Source organism: Theobroma umbraticum, unplaced genomic scaffold (assembly GCF_002168275.2).
Source record: "Theobroma umbraticum cultivar Fairchild unplaced genomic scaffold, ASM216827v3 scaffold_56.0, whole genome shotgun sequence".
Lineage (NCBI taxonomy): Eukaryota > Viridiplantae > Streptophyta > Magnoliopsida > Malvales > Malvaceae > Theobroma > Theobroma umbraticum.
In genome coordinates, this window is record NW_018397256.1 from 6582329 (window position 1) to 6599569 (window position 17241).

Genomic DNA, 17241 nt, shown 5'->3' on the forward strand with positions numbered 1-17241 from the left:
TCAAATCCTTTTCTTCTTTCTTCTTTCTATTTTTTTTCCAAAAATGAATTATAATAGGTTTTCTTTATTTTGGATCAATAACTGTCTAGAAGCATTCATATTAGAGCAATAATTATAATAGTTAATAAAAATAATAATTATCAAAATTGTTTTAAAATTAAAATTAAAAGAATTTTCATTTCTGATGTCTACAATCCTTAAAATAATAATTTGAAACAAAATGAAAACAAAAATTTTTTTAAATAATTAAACATCATATATAACTACATAAATATAATATCTGAGTACAAATTGAATTTTATTTTTAAACGTTATTTCATTTATTTTCTATAATTTTTTCATCCTTCGGCTCTAACTTTGGTGTTGTTTAATAAACTGAAAACAAAATTAAGTACTGAATTTAAAATTTTGAAAATTAAGTACTTAATTGTTCCTGTAAAAATCATTTGATATTTTACTGAAAATTAAATACTAAATATATTTTTTCTTGATTTTTAAGTACTTTACATTAGTAAAAGTTTTAAAAAATAATAAGGTTAATGTATTTAAATAACAAATTTTTTCTTAAATAAGAAGAATTGAATATATTAAGTAGCTTTTTAACTGCTTAAGATTTTCAACATATTTTTATTAAAAAGCTTTCATATAAGTGGTTTCTAAAATGAGTTATGCAACGCATTGAAGAAAAAATTAAATCACTGAAACTGAAAATTTTCAATGATTTTAAAACATTTTTAGTAGTTTATCAACACAGCCGATTAAATTAATAAAGTTTCATTTATATATTGTGAATCTCAAGTAAATTAAACTAAATATGACGTATATATGTGAGATTGTCACTTATGACTTCTCCCCAAACACACCTTTCAATTTTAATTAATTATAAGCCCTAATCTAATATAATTAGAGCCTTTACTTGATCTTAGTCAATTAATAAAGTTTAATATATATTGTGAATCTCAAGTAAATTAAATTAAATATGACAAGTATATATGTGAGATTGTCACTTATGATTTCTCCCCAAACACACCTTTCATTTTTAATTAATTGTAAGCCTCAGTATAATATAATTAGAAATTGGGTAGCGACCATATTCTTAATCTTAAGTTGCTCATAGAAAAAAAGAAGACTTCCATACTTCAACATACTCGTAAAGTATTTTGACTCAATATAACTGCACCACGTTAGCCTGCAACAATGAAATCCACCATGAAGCATAGTTATTATAAATACTCGTTCCCATCCAACATCCTGGACATTGTTTCTTTGCATGAAAGTTAATTTCTTGCCTTTCCCTGGCCATTGTTTTCATTAATAGTTGTTGCATATATCGCGGCACAAATGGAGAGTGCCGATGCATATAGACCTGGTAGCATACGCATAGGAAGCTCTACGATATGGAGAAATAGCTCATCCGTAGAAGTTTTCTCCAAGTCTTCTCGTGAAGAAGACGATGAAGAAGCTTTGACATGGGCCGCAATCGAGAAACTGCCAACATATTCACGTGTAAGGACAGGTATACTCGCCGAAGAAGGGAGGGAGTTAAGAGAGATTGATATAAAGAAACTCGGATTGCTTGAAAGGAGGAACCTGTTGGAGAGGCTTGTAAGAGTTGCTGAGGAAGACAATGAGAATTTCTTGCTGAAGCTCAGGGATCGCATTGAACGGTAGTTAAGTTCATTTTAATATATATTATATCCCTTTTTTGTGTTATTTTGAAGCTCAGAATAGCCAATTTTCTCTATGTTTCAATCTCAAACGCAGAGTTGGAATTCAGCTGCCAACAATTGAAGTCCGGTTCGAGCATTTAAACGTTGAAGCAGAAGTTTATGAGGGAAATAGAGCATTACCAACCATGTTCAACTTCTCTGTTAATATGTTTGAGGTACATCTTTCGGATCACAAACATGCATGCTTAATTAATTCTATCATGTATTTATCCGTTCATTTTGCAAATTCCTATACATCAGAATTTAGAACTGACCCCGTTTTCTCTCTGCCTGTGTTCTGCTTCAGGGTGTCTTGAATTACCTTCATATTCTTCCGAGCAAAAAGAAATCATTGCCCATTCTTAGTGATATTAGCGGCATCATCAAGCCTCAAAGGCAAGTGGGCCAGTTCTACAAAAACGATCTCTTATTTTGTCTTGAAATGGTACACTACTCATAATTTCTCTGATCAAACTTTCTGTAGAATGACATTGCTCTTAGGGCCTCCAAGCTCAGGCAAGACCACATTACTGTTAGCGTTGGCTGGCAAGCTTGGCAAAGACTTAAAAGTAAGAATTAAATTATATTTTGTTTGCATTCAAGGTTTGCTTTTGGTACAATTTTTTTTTTTTTTTGAAAAGTGAAATTCATTGACAAGGAGATTACTCCAACAATCTTACGAGCAAAAGCAGGCTTTTATGGCGTTGTGCTACAAACCCAGCATATATAATAGCCTAAAAGCCTCAAAATCTGTACAAAGAAACCCAGCCTAAAGGCTTTTTGGAAATTTACTTGACATTAGTAATTACAATCTCAATTCTGATACGAGCACATTTGAGAACTTCAGGTTTCTGGGGGGATTACTTACAATGGACATGGACTGAAAGAGTTTGTTCCTCAAAGGACATCAGCTTATATAAGTCAACATGACCTGCATATAGGAGAAATGACAGTTAGAGAAACACTGGCTTTTTCAGCAAGATGTCAAGGGGTTGGATCTCGTTTCGGTCAGTTGAAACACTATGAACGTTGACATGCAATTGATCTTAGCAATTTTGGTGGGCTTACAACTGAATATTGTCCATACTTGGCAGACATGTTGGTAGAATTATCACGCAGGGAGAAAGAGGCAAATATCAAGCCTGATCCTGATATTGACATCTATATGAAGGTGAGACAACAGCCGCAGCAAATTTTTCAATGTGTTCTGTTTACCTCCCTTATTTTAGGGCGTTCTCAACTTGCCATTGTTTGAGAAGGATTTGTTACTGTGAACTATGCAGGCAGCAGCACTTGAGGGGCAAGAGGCAAATGTAGTTACAGATTATATACTCAAGGTAATTTCGATATTTTTCAAACCCAAGCTAAAGAATCATTCAAAACAAGTATAATATAGTATGTTTGCAAAATCGGTTTCTAATCTCTGAAACTTTGCAGATACTGGGACTCGAAGTTTGTGCTGATACCATGGTTGGAGATGATATGTTACGAGGTATTTCTGGGGGACAAAAAAAGCGAGTCACCACAGGTAAACCTTATTGAATGACATTTATTTTTCACAGTTATTGGACAGGCTTTCTCTAATATGAATTCCAAAGTACTAGCAGATCATCAATCTATTTGTGTATGACAGGGGAAATGCTGGTTGGACCAGCTAAGGTACTTTTTATGGATGAGATATCTACTGGCTTGGACAGCTCCACAACATTCCAAATAGTGAATTCACTGAGACAATTCATTCACATCCTCAATGGCACTGCTGTTATATCTCTTCTCCAGCCAGCCCCGGAAACATATGACCTTTTTGATGATATAATTCTTCTCTCAGATGGAAAGATTGTGTATCAAGGACCCCGTGAAAATGTGCTCGAGTTCTTTGAATACATGGGTTTCAGGTGTCCTGAAAGAAAAGGAGTTGCTGACTTTTTACAAGAAGTAATTCTAGTCTGAACCTCAAATTGCTGTCCACCTTTCCTATTTAACAACCAGAAAGGGTTTGAATGTGTTTACAAGTTTTTTTTGTTTTATGCCCTTGTGGTCCAACAGGTGACATCAATAAAAGATCAAGAGCAGTACTGGGAAAATAAAGAGCAGCCTTATCATTTTGTTACTGCAAGAGATTTTGCTGAAGCGTTTCAGTCATTTCACATTGGTCGAAAATTGTGTGATGAGTTAGCAACTCCATTTGACAAGTCCAAAAGCCACCCTGCAGCTCTAACAGAACACAAGTATGGTGTCAATAAGAAGGAACTGCTAAAAGCTTGCATGTCAAGAGAATATCTGCTTATGAAAAGGAACTTATTTGTTTATGTTTTCAAAATGATCCAAGTGAGTGGTATTAAAAATGATAGGTTTTGACGAATTTAAAATTCTGACAGTGCAAAGAAGCTAGATAGTACTAAAATCTGAGCGAAGCATTGAGTTTTTGGACTCAAGTTTTAGAGAATGTGATTGATTCTTCTTCTTTTGTGAATTTCAGCTCGGCTTTACAGCATTTGTGTCGATGACAGTATTTCTAAGAACAGAGATGCACCGCAATACGGTAACTGATGGTGGGATTTATATGGGTGCTCTCTTCTTTACTCTCATTGTAATAATGTTCAATGGATTCTCGGACCTTTCCATGACCATATTGAAACTTCCTGTCTTCTACAAGCAAAGGGACCTTCATTTTTATCCTTCCTGGGCATATGCTCTTCCCACGTGGGTTCTTAAGATCCCAGTCACTGTCTTAGAAGTTACCGTTTGGGTAATAATGACATACTATGTCATAGGCTTTGATCCAAATGTCGGGAGGTAAGAAAGGAAATACTGAATGATTGTAAGGTTTGTACATTTTGTGTTGTAACCTAATTATGCCCTTGTTGACAGGTTTTTCAAGCAGTACTTTTTACTCCTATGTCTTAACCAGATGGCGTCAGGATTGTTCAGATTAATGGCAGCATTAGGAAGAAATATGATTGTTGCTAACACTTGTGGTGCATTAGCTTTGCTAGCAGTTCTGGTTATGGGAGGATTTATCTTGTCACACGGTGATTAAAGATTAGAATTGGACAGATTCTTCTTTTCCCCTTTGCTTCTATGAGTATTAAGTTTTGACATTCAAGAATGTGTTGTTTTGCATCAGATAATGTGAAGAAATGGTGGTTGTGGGGCTATTGGATCTCACCATTGATGTATGGTCAGAATGCCATAGCTGTGAACGAATTTCTGGGAAATAGTTGGAGACATGTAAGTAAATCATTCTTGACCTATGATAGAAGAACCAAATCTTAGGCATACGGAATGGTTGAAATTTCGCTAAAGACTATATGAAAATATTTTCCTTGTAGATTCCAACTAATTCAACTGAAAAGTTAGGAGTTTTAGTCTTAAAATCCAGAGGTATATTCCCAGAAGCACATTGGTATTGGCTCGGAGTGGGTTCTTTGATTGGATATTGTCTCCTATTCAATTTCCTGTTTACTTTGGCTCTAAAGTATCTTGATCGTAAGTTTCTCTTCTCACATGTATTAGTTTTGAATGTGAAGGCTATGTTCTAATAATCTGATTAACATACTGCAGCATTCGGGAAAAATCAAGCAGTAATATCAAAAGAAACCATACCTAAGAGAAGTGTTAACACTAAAAGGGAGCCTATTGAGATATCATCAAGAGGAAAAACGTCTGGTGGGTCTAATTTGTTGATCTACTTTCTGATGCTACCTTTTCTTATTCAAGCTACAGCATAATCATAGTAAAACAATGCAGAAAAAGGGAAAGAAAGCCAAAAAAGTGGATCGTCTAATTCACTGTCTGCAACAGCAGGCAGCATTAATGAAGCTAGTCAGCTCAGGAAGAAAGGAATGGCTCTCCCTTTTCAACCACTTGCTATCACTTTCGATGACATGAGATATGCAGTAGACATGCCACAGGTATATTCAAGCCTCTTTAAGGGGCAACAATATGTTAAAAGCTAAGAAATAGGGAGTATATGTGAAACATTTTTGCAGTCGCACTATTTTAAGACAATACAATATTTTCAAAGAACTTTTAACAAACATCAGGATTCATAAGGTTCTAGCATGTAGGTTGTCAATCACAATGTATGACATCTCAACTAAATCTGGCTGATTGTATCTTGATGCCTAATCTTTACTTTGCAGGAAATGAAAGCTCAAGGTGTTCTAGAGGACCGGTTGGAACTATTGAAGGGAGTGAGTGGCACTTTCAGGCCTGGAGTCTTAACAGCTCTAATGGGTGTTAGTGGTGCTGGCAAGACAACTTTAATGGATGTGTTGGCTGGAAGAAAAACAGGTGGTTATATTGATGGAAACATCACAATTTCAGGGTATCCAAAGAAGCAAGAAACATTTGCTCGCATATCAGGGTATTGTGAGCAAACAGATATCCATTCTCCTCATGTTACTGTCTACGAGTCCTTGCTATTTTCTGCTTGGCTAAGACTACCCCCTGAGGTTAATAATGTGACGAGGATGGTATGTTTTTACTTTCTGCTATCTTCTTCTCTTTAAGTAGGCTAAAGAGGCAAAGAAGGTGATACAAACATTACCAGGTGTTCTATTCAGAAACTCAGCTTATTTGTTACTAAAATTGGTGGATTACAGATGTTCATTGAGGAAGTCATGGAGCTTGTAGAGCTGACCCCTTTAAGGAAAGCACTAGTAGGATTACCTGGAGTCAACGGCCTTTCAACTGAGCAGCGCAAGAGGCTAACCATTGCAGTTGAGCTTGTTGCCAACCCTTCTATTATATTCATGGATGAACCAACATCTGGCCTCGATGCCCGGGCAGCAGCAATAGTAATGAGAACTGTGAGGAACACTGTGGATACAGGGCGTACTGTTGTGTGCACCATCCACCAGCCGAGCATTGACATCTTTGATGCTTTTGATGAGGTGAGAATCCCTTTTAAGGTTAGGCAGGCATTTAGCCTGTTCTCTTTTCTTAAACTAATACAAGCATATCAATGGCGAAATGCAGCTGTTTCTAATGAAAAGGGGAGGTGAAGAATTGTATGTTGGTCCACTAGGTCGCCATTCTTGCCACTTGATAAAGTATTTTGAGGTTAGTCCGATGAATACATGATATATTAAGATTTTAACATATCTGTTGCCAAGTTGCTGAAAGAAATTTTCCTTACTGAAGGAAATCAATGGCATTCCCAAGATAAAGGATGGTTACAATCCTGCAACTTGGATGTTGGAGATCACTTCAGCAGCACAAGAAGAAGTCCTTGGTGTTAACTTCACTGATATATACAAGAACTCAGAACTGTACAGGTAGGATCACCTAAGAGTCCCAATGAGTGAAAAAAATTTTCCTCTGCGCATTTAAGGTTTAAGTTCAACGTTTAGATCAATTCAAAGTGCTTTGAAGCAGAACAAGGTATATAAATGGTTGATCATTTCTGTATTGTCAAATAACAATAATTTGAAAGAAAGAGATTAAAGTTACTGAAAGAATTCTACACTTTAATCACGAATGCATAAGTTTTGTTTTATAGCAAACATTAATTCTGGTACAGGAGAAACAAAGCATTGATCAAGGAGCATAGCACACCTGCTCCTGGTTCACGAGATGTACACTTCCAGACTAGATACTCTCAGCCTTTCCATATCCAATGTCTGGCCTGCCTGTGGAAGCAGTATGGGTCTTATTGGCGAAACCCACCATATACAGCAGTGAGATTCATATTCACAACTTTTATAGCTCTACTGCTTGGAACAATATTTTGGGATCTAGGTTCCAAAAGGTATACAATTTTTTCACATTGTTCATTGATAGCCATTGGTCAGAGCAGAGCATCTATTCTGTAACTTTAAACTCTAATTTAAGTTGAAATGCGTTGAATTGCAGAACAAGGCGACAGGATATCTTAAACGCAATGGGTTCTATGTATGCTACAGTAATGTTTTTAGGATTTCAAAATGCTGCATCAGTCCAGCCGGTTGTGGCTGTTGAAAGAACTGTCTTCTACAGAGAAAGAGCAGCTGGAATGTATTCAGCATTGCCATATGCTTTCGGACAGGTAAACTGTTTTGCCTTCGATTTTAGACATCCAACCAACCAAACTTTTTAAAAGAAATTGAAGTCATCTATAAGTAGATGTAGTTGTGATTCATGTCTATGTAGTGTTAGTATCGCAGAGAAGCCTTGAAATAGGACAAAAGTTGGGTTTATGAATGCAAGAAAGTAACTAAGCTTCTAGGGGAACTTGTGAACAAGTTATAATATAACTGGAAAGTTAAAAACAGTTTTGTTCAAATAAAAATAGGGAATTTTAGCGCTATACTAACTTACCAATCCTACTGTTTGCAGCTTGTGATTGAATTGCCATACACTTTGATTCAATCTGTCATATATGGAGTTATAGTGTACGCCATGATAGGATTTGAATGGACAATCCGCAAGTTCTTTTGGTTTCTCTTCTTTATGTACTTCACCTTGTTATACTACACTTTCTATGGGATGATGTCTGTAGCTGTTACCCCTAACTTCAATATTGCTTCCATAGTTTCAACATTCTTCTATCGGATATGGAATATTTTCTCAGGATTCATCATTCCTCGAACGGTCAGCTTTACTAACCCAACGCATATTTCTTTGTAACAATGAATCAGATCATAGCCTAACGGACTGGAAATTGTTTCAATGACAGAGGATTCCTATCTGGTGGAGATGGTACTACTGGATGTGCCCCATTGCTTGGACCTTGTATGGACTGGTTGCTTCACAATTTGGGGACATAGAAGATAAATTTGAGTCAGGAGAAACAGTGAAAGATTTTCTGAGAAGCTATTTCGGCTATAGGGATGACTTTGTTTGGGTTGTTGCGATCGTGATTGTTGGAATTTGTGTGTTCTTCGGATTCATATTTGCCTTCTCAATCAAGGCATTCAACTTCCAAAAAAGATGATGATGCCATAAACATGGGTTCAAAGCAATTTGCTGTGCTTAAAGATATCCAGGAAACTTTTATCCTCAAAAATGCAGTCAATGCAATAAACTTTTGTCAAATATTTACGGTCTATATTCAACCTCTGATGCAAGAGATGAACATTGTTATATTTCATTCTCTTTAACAAAAAGTTTTTTCTTCTCCTTTTTTTTTTCTGTCTTGGTAATAAAATTTGATATGAGATGTTCGATCCATGAGCTGCCATGATACTTCAACCCAATGTTCTAATTATGGGTTAAGGTGTTTCAATTTTTAATGACCCAATCCCACCCCACTTGCCGGCCCTTTCTTTCTCTGATGCATGTCAAGGTGGCTCAGCTTTAAATCCTGCCTGGAAGAAAATGCATACTGTTGGGAGCATATATCCTGGCTGATTCCACCATGGAAAGCAATTTGGAGCGTATCCTTGTTGATTAACCGGGCTACAGTGTTTCACAAATCTTTTTGTTTTAATGAATCATTGGTGGGTTGTTTTTCAAAGTTGCTTTCTTGTGAATGAGAAAGGGGAAATGACCCAGCAGCCTCTGGACCCGTGTCATGTCTAAACCTTTAAAAATATCTAAACATGGCAATTATCCTTTTAATAAAGGAATGGCCAAGGATTGTTATGTTACTGTGGAGTACTGTCTCTCTCCACTCACTTCACTCATTGTATCTTTTATTGTGAACAGCTGCATCAGCTCTTAAATTCTTAGATTAAGCATGTAACTCAGTTTTCATCACCCTTTGCTTCTGTTAAGTCTATCTACTACTTGGCATGGTGGAATGGAGAGTGGTGAACCATATAGAGCCAGTAGTTTACGCATAGGTAGTTATAAGTTATGGAGGAGCAACTCCGTGGAAGTTTTCTCCAAGTCTTTCCAGGAAGAAGACGATGAAGAAGCTTTGAAATGGGCTGCTATTGAGAAGCTGCCAACATTTGCACGTATCAGAACAGGTATACTTGCTGAAGAAGGTGGTCAATTGAGGGAAGTTGACATCAAGAATCTGGGGTTACTGGAGAGAAGGAATTTGGTGGAGAGACTAGTGAAAGTTGCCGGGGAAGATCATGAGAAGTTCTTGTTGAGGCTCAGGGAACGCATTGACCAGTAAGTTTCATTTGACTGCCATCATTCTTCATGAAGTTTGTGTTTTAAGCATTCATTTGAGTTTCTTTGTTTCTCAAACTGAAAAAAAAAAAAACCCAGAGTTGGAATTAACCTTCCGAGAATTGAAGTCCGGTTTGAGCATTTAAATGTAGAAGCAGAAGCTTATGAGGGAAGTAGAGCATTACCAACTCTGTTCAACTACTGTGTGAACATGTTTGAGGTATTTTGGAATCCCAAACATGCTTTATCATCTATTAATATCTCAAAATTACCAATTTTCAAACCTGGTTTTTGATTCTTCTTGTCTTGATAAAGGGTTTCTTGAATCACCTTCATATCCTCCCAAGCAAGAAAAAAACGTTGCCCATACTTAAAGATGTCAGTGGAATCATCAAGCCTCAAAGGTATGGAGACTAGTTCAACTAGTACATGAACTTGTTATGAGCTCTTGAAATGTTAAACTGCCCATTTCGTTACCAAACTTGGACAGAATGGCATTGCTGTTAGGGCCCCCAAGCTCAGGCAAGACCACATTACTATTGGCACTGGCTGGAAAGCTTCGTAAGGAATTAAAAGTAAGAAATAAGCTTATATTCCGCCGGCATGTTCATTGGAATTAATTGATATTATGATCTGATATGAGGACATGTGAAAATTTCAGATTTCTGGAAGGGTAACTTACAATGGACATGAAATGGAAGAGTTCATACCACAGAGGACATCGGCTTATATAAGTCAGTACGATGTCCACATAGGAGAAATGACAGTAAGAGAAACGTTGGCTTTTTCTGCAAGATGTCAAGGAGTTGGACCTCGTTATGGTATGCTGAAACACTACAATTGACACACACTTGCTTGTTTTAGGAATTGTTGAGTCACATAATTAAAGATTGTTCTTATTGGCAGACATATTGGTAGAATTAGCAAGAAGAGAGAAAGCAGCAAATATCAAACCTGACCCTGATATTGACATCTATATGAAGGTGATATAGCAGCTATCAACCAAAGTGATTTAAATCATTCTGGATAAATATTTTTTCTTTAATTTCTTATTTGAAGGGGTTCATTTCCATTGTGAAAAGTGTTTTTGAGGTTTGAAAATGATATTTTTGTTGTTAAAGTAACAGGCAGCAGCACTGGAGGGGCAAGAGACCAGCGTAGTTACAGATTATATACTCAAGGTGAAAATTTAAAAATGATCGAAGCTAACAAATGATATAAGAACATATCAAATATCAAATTTTTTTAAAAAAAAATCTTTGCAACTATATGTTCTCTTATTCTCAAAGTTCGTAGATATTGGGACTTGAAGTTTGTGCTGATACCATGGTGGGAGATGAAATGATACGAGGTATCTCTGGCGGACAAAAGAAGCGAGTCACAACAGGTGAGCTTATTCAATGACATTTTGACAAGTATAGTGTGAATTTGTCTAGTAATTAGTCCAAAACTTTAAACTGATGGTCAAGTTATTTTCTGTGCTAAATGATTCAGGGGAGATGCTGGTTGGACCAGCAAAAGCACTTTTCATGGATGAGATATCCACTGGTTTGGACAGTTCAACAACATTCCAAATAGTGAATGCACTAAGACAATCCATCCACATCCTGAATGGAACTGCTGTTATCTCTCTTCTCCAACCGGCCCCAGAAACATATGACCTATTTGATGATATAATTCTTCTCTCGGATGGACAAATTGCCTACCAAGGACCTCGTGAAAATGTGCTCGAGTTCTTTGAATACATGGGTTTCAGGTGTCCTGAGAGAAAAGGAGTTGCTGATTTTCTACAAGAAGTAAATTCTAATGTTCACCACAGTTTCTTTCAAGTATTCCTAGTAAATATTTAGGTTATGTTTGAATACATTCTCATAGAATTGCAACAGGTGACATCAAGGAAAGATCAAGAGCAGTACTGGGTGCATAAAAATGAGCCTTATTCTTTTGTTACTGCCAAACAATTTGCCGAAGAATTTCAGTCATTTCAAATTGGTCAAAAACTAAATGAAGAGCTTGCAACTCCATTTGACAAGTCACAAAGCCACCCTGCTGCTCTAGCGACAGAGAAGTATGGTGTTAGCCAGAAGCAACTGCTAAAAGCTTGCATATCCAGGGACTATCTGCTTATGAAAAGGAACTTATTTGTCTATGCTTTCAAAATTATCCAGGTGAGTAGTATCTAATTAGAAGCATTCTGAAGAGGGTTAATTATTGTATCATAAATATAGAAAACTCCATAAGTTAAATTGTATCCCTGAGTTTTTGGACTCATGTCCTAGAGATGGTGTTATTTGTCCTTTTATTATCCCCACTTTCTTGTGTATTTCAGCTCATCTTTACAGCTTTCATAACAATGACATTGTTTCTGAAAGTGGATATGCACCGGAATTCAGTGATAGATGGTGGGATTTTTATGGGTGCATTATTCTTTACTCTCATAGTGATAATGCTCAATGGAGTCTCGGAGATATCAATGACCATCATTAAACTCCCTGTCTTCTACAAGCAAAGGGAGTTTCTTTTTTATCCTTCATGGGCATATGCTCTAACCACATGGATTATGAAGATTCCAATCACCTTGATAGAAGTCACCATTTGGATAGTCATGACTTACTATGTTGTAGGCTTTGATCCAAATGTAGGGAGGTGAGAAATGAAATACACAATGATTATATCTTTTGTGTCAGTCAACCCTAATTAAAGCTCTCACTGGCAGGTTGTTGAGACAGTACCTTTTACTCCTGTGTCTTAACCAGATGGCATCAGGATTGTTCCGATTATTGGCAGCTGTAGGAAGAAATATGATTGTTGCAAATACTTGCGGTTCACTAGCTTTGCTGGCAATTATTGCTATGGGAGGATTCATCTTGTCACGAGGTGAATTAAACATGAGCTTGATACATCTTATTCTTTCTTGCTTTGTTTTCCTTCACTGTGATATATATTGAGTTTTTCACAATAAAGAATATATACTCTTTTGCATCAGATGGTGTGAAGAAATGGTGGTTGTGGGGTTATTGGGTCTCACCACTGATGTATGCACAAAACTCTATAGCTGTGAATGAATTTCTTGGGAAGAGTTGGAGACATGTAAGGCCATCTTTCTTGAATTTTGATGAAAGAAATAAATTAAATGTAATAGTGGAGATTGTTTTGATCGCCACCAATTAACAAGTATCTGAAAAATATCATCATGTAGATTCCACCTAATTCCACAGAAAGTTTAGGAGTTTTGGTCTTAAAATCTCGTGGGATTTTCCCAGAAGCACATTGGTACTGGATTGGAGTGGGTGCTTTAATTGGATATGCTTTCCTATTCAATTTTCTCTTCAGTTTGGCTCTAAAGTATCTTAATCGTAAGTTTCGATTCCTATGCTTATAAGTTTCAAATGAAGAGACTATGCTCTAAACTATGTTAATTTGCTGTAGCATTCGGTAAGCCTCAAGCAGTAATATCTAAAGAAACCTTGCCTGAGGTTGACAGCAGAAGGCAGTCCGTTGAATTATCGTTAAGAGGAAAGAAATCTTCTGGTAGGTTACTAGAATTGTTGAACTATTTTCTCATGCTACCTTTTGTTATACAAGCTACAGCATGATCATCGTAAAATCAATGCAGACCGAGGGAAAGAAAGCCCAAGAAGCCCATCATCTAGGCCTTCTTATGCCAGAATGGGCAGCTTTGATGAAGCTAGTCAGCGAAGTAGAAGGGGGACTGTTCTCCCTTTTGAACCGTTTTCTATAACTTTTGATGAAATCAGATATGCTGTAGACATGCCGCAGGTATCTTTAAGCTTTTGAAAAAGGCAGCAATAAGTGGGAACCTAGGAAGTAGAGGAGCATATGTCAACTGCACTGTTAAAGTTTTGATGCATTCTCTATAGATTTTTATTCATATTCAATGATATGGCACTGCATATGTGCAATTCAGTACTGTTGCACTACATGTTGGAGAATTTTCATGTAGTGCTAGGTTCCATAAGGTTTTATTGGTAAGTTGCCTTTTGGAATTAGAATAGAGTCCACCTAAATTCTAAAATCCTTTCAAATCAGGATATCTCAATCAATGCTAAGTGTATCTTCATGCTGAACTTTTTACAACACTTGCAGGAAATGAAAGAGCAAGGAATTCCAGAGGATCGACTGGAACTTTTGAAGGGAGTGAGTGGTGCTTTCAGGCCTGGAGTCCTAACAGCTTTGATGGGAGTCAGTGGTGCTGGGAAGACAACTTTAATGGATGTGTTAGCTGGAAGAAAAACAGTTGGTTATCTAGATGGAAGCATCACAATTTCAGGGTACCCAAAGAAGCAAGAAACATTTGCTCGCATATCAGGGTACTGTGAGCAAACAGATATCCATTCTCCATATGTTACAGTCTATGAGTCCTTACTATTTTCTGCATGGCTTAGACTACCCCTTAAGGTTAATTCTGAGGCCAGGAAGGTATGTTCTTGCTTACTTCTGCCAACTTCTTTTTTATATTATTTTTATGGGAACAAAGGGGCAAACTTGTAGAATTTGACAGAAATTCTCTTTGTAATCAATAGGAAATGAGAAAAGTTACTACTGTTGTTAATACAGACAGTAGCACATTTTGTTTAGGCAGTGTCAAGCTTATTTGTTGCTTAAATGATGGGTCATAGATGTTCACCGAGGAAGTCATGGAGCTTGTGGAGCTGACTCCCTTAAGGGAAGCACTTGTAGGATTACCTGGAGTCAGTGGTCTTTCAACTGAGCAGCGCAAAAGGCTAACTATTGCAGTTGAGCTTGTTTCCAACCCATCTATTATATTCATGGATGAACCAACATCTGGCCTTGATGCTAGGGCAGCAGCAATTGTAATGAGAGCTGTGAGGAACACTGTGGACACGGGACGAACTGTTGTGTGCACCATCCACCAGCCTAGCATTGATATATTTGATGCTTTTGACGAGGTGAGAGTCTTATGCAGGTAAGGCATCCAATTACGTTTTCTATTTGCTTAAACTAACACATGCATATTAATGGTCAAATACAGCTATTTTTGATGAAAAGGGGAGGTGAAGAAATATATGTAGGTCCATTGGGTCGTCATTCTTGTCACCTGATTAAGTATTTTGAGGTTAGTCTAGTAGCTACATTATGATAATGCAATTTTTGCATGTCTGCTCCAAAATTGCTGAAAGAAGTTTTGCTTTTCCTAGGAAATTGAAGGCATTCCAAAGATAAAGGATGGTTACAACCCTGCAACTTGGATGCTGGAGATTACTTCGGCTATACAAGAAGAAATCATTGGCATCAACTTCACCAACATATATAAGAACTCAGAATTGTATAGGTAGGATCACCTCAATTTTTCAAGGAGTAAACAGAAAGAGCCTCCAGACAGTCAGGCACTCATGTTTTAAGTTTTAAATGCTGGAAACAAGTCCAATGTTGTTATAGTCAAAACAAGCTCTGTAGTTAATCAATTATTTCTGAAATTTGTATTGACAATTCTTACATGTTTAACAATTAAGATTGAAATGACTTGAGTTTGAAAGGACAAATATCGATGCCCTTAAAAGATAGCTAGAATTAGTTAGTTATAATCAATAATGCTGTTCTATAGTAACTATTCACCCTGTAAAATTACTGGTGCAGGAGAAACAAAGCATTGATCAAGGAGCTTAGCACTCCTGCTCCCGGTTCCAAAGATCTACACTTCCAGACTAGATATTCACAGCCTTTCCAAATCCAATGTATGGCTTGTCTTTGGAAGCAGCATTGGTCTTACTGGCGAAACCCACCATACACTGCAGTGAGACTCATATTCACAACTGTTATTGCTCTACTGCTTGGAACGATATTCTGGGATCTAGGTTCCAAAAGGTATATAATTATTGTGCAATAATGCCTAGTATTGGTTACTTCAACTACTAATTGAAGTGAAAAATTTTTGGAACCACAGAACAAGGCAACAGGATATCTTAAATGCAGTGGGTTCTATGTATGCTGCTGTAATTTTCTTAGGACTTCAAAACGCTGTATCAGTACAACCGGTTGTTGCTGTTGAAAGAACAGTCTTTTACAGAGAAAAAGCAGCTGGAATGTACTCAGCATTGCCATATGCCTTCGGACAGGTACACTGCTAGTCCTTTGCTTTTGGACATTTACCTAATGGTATCGTCATCTCTGGCAGTTGTAACAAGTTAATAGGGAATTAGTTGAGTCTGGAAAGAAAATTGTAACAAGTTAATAGGGAATTAGTTGAGTCTGGAAAGAAAAGAAGCCAGAAGGTTGGTTATAAATGAAGAAACAATGCTTAACTTAAAGGGTGTTAAGGGGAACTAGTGAGTTAAATTATGACCATTGTGAACAATCTAATCTTACTGAAAGGTGCAAGAATAGTTTCTTTCCTGTAAAGAGTCAGGCGTAGGAGCATTAAGTTTCCTCACAAAAGTCTCTGTTTTGCAGGTTGTCATTGAGCTGCCATACACTTTGATTCAAACTCTTATATATGGAGTTATAGTGTATGCAATGATTGGATTTGAATGGACAGCTAGCAAGTTCTTTTGGTATCTTTTCTTTATGTACTTCACCCTCTTATACTATACTTTCTATGGGATGATGACTGTAGCGGTTACTGCCAACCAACATAATGCTGCCATAATTTCAACCTTCTTCTATCGAATATGGAACCTTTTTTCAGGATTCATCATTCCTCGAACGGTAAGCTACACTGACCCAAAGCATATATTACCTTAGAACACTAAATGCGACCTTACATAGCCTAATTCAACGAACGTTCATTGTTTCAACGACAGAGGATTCCTGTGTGGTGGAGATGGTTCTATTGGATCTGCCCTGTTTCATGGACCCTGTATGGGTTGGCTGCTTCACAATTTGGAGGCGTAAAGGATAAATTTGAGTCAGGTGAGACAGTGGGACATTTCGTAAGGACCTATTTCGGCTTTAGAAGTGACTTTCTGGGAGTCGTTGCAGTTGTAATTGTTGGAATACCTGTGCTCTTTGCGTTCACATTCGCCTTCTCGATTAAGGCGTTTAGCTACCAAAGGAGATGAGGATGCCAAACAAATCTGCTGTCCTGGAAGATACGCAAGTTACGTCTCTCTCAGGCACAGGACAAAACCCCATCTGCTTCTACAAACAGAGTCCAATGAACTTGTGTCAAATGTATACTATTTCGCAGTCTTGTTTGTTTTCCGCTCCTTCTTCCCACTGTCCCCTTTCTCTTTGTAAAACTCCCAGTCTACGTTATGTTCAATCACTAAAAGCCTTCTCAATCTTGTCAGGACTTGCAATTGTATTGTCAAGTCCTGAACGTAATTGGCACATAATTATACATGTCAGCTTGAAATAAGAGGGATTTATGTGATGTTATGGTAACACAAGGGACACGAAAACTACGACATTTTTCCATCACGCACACTATGTTTGGCAGGAAAGAGGACAATAGGAAGGAGGAAAAATAGAGGAAATATAGTGTCGGGGAAAGATGCTTCGA

At 37.1% G+C, this 17241-nt stretch overlaps 2 protein-coding genes across 2 annotated transcripts; both read left to right on the forward strand.

The window, feature by feature from the left end:
- The first annotated feature begins 1341 nt into the window (after positions 1-1341).
- LOC110411466 (pleiotropic drug resistance protein 1-like) lies at positions 1342-8804 on the forward strand. Its single transcript, XM_021421631.2, has 24 exons — positions 1342-1667; positions 1765-1885; positions 2017-2105; positions 2194-2278; positions 2557-2716; positions 2804-2880; positions 2993-3046; positions 3147-3237; positions 3343-3644; positions 3756-4037; positions 4189-4505; positions 4581-4741; positions 4837-4940; positions 5042-5198; positions 5274-5378; positions 5460-5623; positions 5855-6187; positions 6317-6607; positions 6693-6776; positions 6858-6991; positions 7237-7464; positions 7569-7740; positions 8031-8285; positions 8371-8804. Exons 1-24 carry the CDS (start codon positions 1342-1344, stop codon positions 8626-8628), a joined length of 4350 nt encoding a protein of 1449 aa, XP_021277306.1. The 3' UTR covers positions 8629-8804.
- A 482-nt stretch (positions 8805-9286) lies between these two features.
- On the forward strand, positions 9287-17010 carry LOC110410356 (pleiotropic drug resistance protein 1-like). The gene is made up of 24 exons (XM_021420003.2): positions 9287-9758; positions 9858-9978; positions 10074-10162; positions 10249-10333; positions 10420-10579; positions 10665-10741; positions 10886-10939; positions 11055-11145; positions 11253-11554; positions 11645-11926; positions 12088-12404; positions 12475-12635; positions 12745-12848; positions 12958-13114; positions 13188-13289; positions 13375-13538; positions 13866-14198; positions 14399-14689; positions 14773-14856; positions 14939-15072; positions 15378-15605; positions 15685-15856; positions 16191-16445; positions 16541-17010. Exons 1-24 carry the CDS (start codon positions 9436-9438, stop codon positions 16796-16798), a joined length of 4344 nt encoding a protein of 1447 aa, XP_021275678.1. The 5' UTR covers positions 9287-9435; the 3' UTR covers positions 16799-17010.
- Positions 17011-17241: the final 231 nt, after the last annotated feature.

Coding starts and splice junctions, on each gene's coding strand:
- LOC110410356 (XM_021420003.2), top strand. CDS start 9,436: ATGGAGAGTGGTGAACCATATAGAGCCAGTAGTTTACGCATAGGTAGT. Junction 10,742..10,885: donor ATATTGACATCTATATGAAG/GTGATATAGCAG, acceptor TTAAAGTAACAG/GCAGCAGCACTGGAGGGGCA. Junction 11,555..11,644: donor TTGCTGATTTTCTACAAGAA/GTAAATTCTAAT, acceptor GAATTGCAACAG/GTGACATCAAGGAAAGATCA.
- LOC110411466 (XM_021421631.2), top strand. CDS start 1,342: ATGGAGAGTGCCGATGCATATAGACCTGGTAGCATACGCATAGGAAGC. Junction 7,465..7,568: donor TGGGATCTAGGTTCCAAAAG/GTATACAATTTT, acceptor GTTGAATTGCAG/AACAAGGCGACAGGATATCT. Junction 8,286..8,370: donor GATTCATCATTCCTCGAACG/GTCAGCTTTACT, acceptor TTTCAATGACAG/AGGATTCCTATCTGGTGGAG.